The sequence below is a fragment of the Octopus bimaculoides genome, chromosome 8, assembly GCF_046866305.1.
Source record: "Octopus bimaculoides isolate indiv1 chromosome 8, ASM4686630v1, whole genome shotgun sequence".
Taxonomy (NCBI): Eukaryota; Metazoa; Mollusca; class Cephalopoda; order Octopoda; family Octopodidae; genus Octopus; species Octopus bimaculoides.
Window position 1 is genome coordinate 31,761,932 of NC_142935.1, and position 2,500 is coordinate 31,764,431.

Consider the following 2,500-nt stretch of genomic DNA (forward strand, 5'->3'; position numbering starts at 1 on the left):
ACAGCATGAGATGAACTCAGGACCTTATGATTATGAGCTGAATACACTAACCACTAAACCATGCGCCTTCACTGACAGTGTTGCCCCTGGATGGGACACCTGCTTGTTGCTGAGTGGCAGCAACGTGAAATGATATGTTTTGCTGGTCTAGGAATCAAAGCCAGGTATCGTGGCCAGGTGCAACACCTTTGCAATTAGGCCACGTACCTTCGTTATGAACAGAGGAAACAAAGAAGCAACTTAAAGTTCAATACTCACAATCTCCATTTCTGCTGCATTTTCATAATTCGGTGAATCAATTTGGATGTTTCCATTGTCACGGTAAGCTACGACTCCTGAAGGATCATGGGGCCCATCTTGACCCCTAGAGAACAAACTCAAGGAAAATATCCTACACAGTTTGGAAATAAAATAAAGTAAAATTAAATTCAGTTAAATAAAGTAGTAAAAATGTGGCAAATGGAAAACAAACGAGCAAGCAACCAATTTTAATGAAGCGTGGTTCAGATTATTTTCCAGCCAACAACATAGTTTGGGGTTCAGTCCCATTGCACGGCACCTTGGTCAAGTGTCGTCTGCTAAAGTTCCAGGCCAACCAAAGCCTTGTGAGGGGATTTGTTTGATGGAAACTTAAAGAAGGTTGTCATATATGGACAAACACACACACACACACAACTGGTCAGTTGTTCATAAGCCCATAAGAAACACAATCTAAAAAGCCTTTTGAGCAATAATATTTAATGTAGTCGTTATTTATGGCTGGTCAGAAAGTCACCATTGGTTCCATGCCTCTTATGCTCTTAGCAATATCAGTGACACACCAGACCTACTGACCAGAGGCACATAACTTCTTTACTGATGGAGGTAAGGATACAATCTTGGTCAGCCAGGGTTGTGAGAAAACATCCTTCTGTGCACGATGGTATTATCTCATTTTGACCAGTTCCAGTTGTGTCCAAAAAGAGTCAATTATGTATGATTTCTGTTCACTCATGAGCAAGTGGGGAAATCCATGCCTCCAATATGAATTGCTTCTTATGATTGCACCAACTAAACATTTTGAAGTGTTTAGTTTCAGGATTTCTTTTTCACAATCCTAGTTGACCATGACTGTATTCCTACCTCCATTTGTAGAGAGGTTTCTCATATATTTTGTATCTTTTTGCATATTTCATATTCATACATACCCCTTTGAATTTTTTCTATCATTTCTTGTATATCATAATTTTTTTTTTACTTTTTATTATATTCTTACATTACTTCCATCCACATTACTTACATCATTCTACTTTTGAGGTTTCTGCTCTTTATTTAGTGTCCCTTTATAATTGCCGTTCGATTTAGTGGTATCTTCCAGATGATCCATTTGATTATTTGGGTTTTTTTTTGTGCCGTTTTATATTCGGTCCATTATTTAAACTGCTTAGTTTGGTAGAATAGTCCACGCCTGAAGAATGTACTTGGGCTTCCATGTACATGAAACTATTAGTAGCATGGTTTATGCATGTGAGGTGATTATATAAAACAATATATATTCATGTCATCATCATCATCATCATCGTTTAACGTCCGCCTTCCATGCTAGCATGGGTTGGACGATTTGACTGAGGACTGGTGAAACCGGATGGCAACACCAGGCTCCAATCTAATTTGGCAGAGTTTCTACAGCTGGATGCCCTTCCTAACGCCAACCACTCAGAGAGTGTAGTGGGTGCTTTTACGTGTCACCCGCACGAAAACGGCCACGCTCGAAATGGTGTCTTTTATGTGCCACCCGCACAAGAGCCAGTCCAGGGGCACTGGCAACGATCTCGCTCGAAGGATTTCGTGTGTTGACCGCACATGAGCCAGTCCAGGGGCACCGGCAACGATCCTGCTCGAAAAACCTCATGTGTCACCCGCACAAGAGCCGGCCCAGGGGCGTCGCCCGCACATGAGCCAGTCCAGGGGCACTGGCAACGAACCCGCTCAAACATTTCATGTGTCACCCGCACAAGAGTCAGTCCAGGGGCACCAGCAACGATCTCGCTCGAAAGATATCATGTGTCGCCCGCACATGAGCCAGTCCAGGGGCACTGGCAAACGATCCCGCTCGACAGATTCATGTGTCGCCCGCACATGAGCCAGTCCAGGGGCACTGGCAACGATCTCGCTCGAAAAACCTCATGTGTCACTCGCACAAGAGCCAGTCCATGGGCACTGGCAACGATCTCGCACGAAATATATCATGTGTCGCCCGCACATGAGCCAGTCCAGGGGCACTGGCAATGATCCCGCTTGAAAGATTTCATGTGTCGCCCGCACATGAGCCAGTCCGGGGGCACTGGCAAACGATCCCGCTCGAAAGATTCATGTGTCGCCCGCACATGAGCCAGTCCAGGGGCACTGGCAACGATTCCGCTTGAACGATTTCATGTGTCACCCACAAATGAGCCAGTCCAGGGGCACTGGCAACGAACTCGCTCGAAAGATATCATGTGTTGCCCGCACATGAGCCAGT

At 45.0% G+C, this 2,500-nt stretch overlaps 1 protein-coding gene across 2 annotated transcripts in view; it reads right to left on the bottom strand.

Annotated features, from left to right (window-relative positions):
• Positions 1-193: 193 nt before the first annotated feature.
• LOC106881999 (low-density lipoprotein receptor-related protein 2) overlaps positions 194-2,500 on the bottom strand; it is a 146,098-nt gene continuing 143,791 nt past the window's right edge. The window contains exon 81 of one of the 2 annotated variants that reach the window (XM_089356328.1): positions 194-391. In XM_089356328.1, coding sequence (XP_089212454.1) covers positions 241-391 — 151 coding nt within the window. In that variant the 3' untranslated portion in view covers positions 194-240. The remainder of the gene's footprint in view (positions 392-2,500) is intronic. The other variant, XM_089356329.1, reaches the window with a different exon arrangement.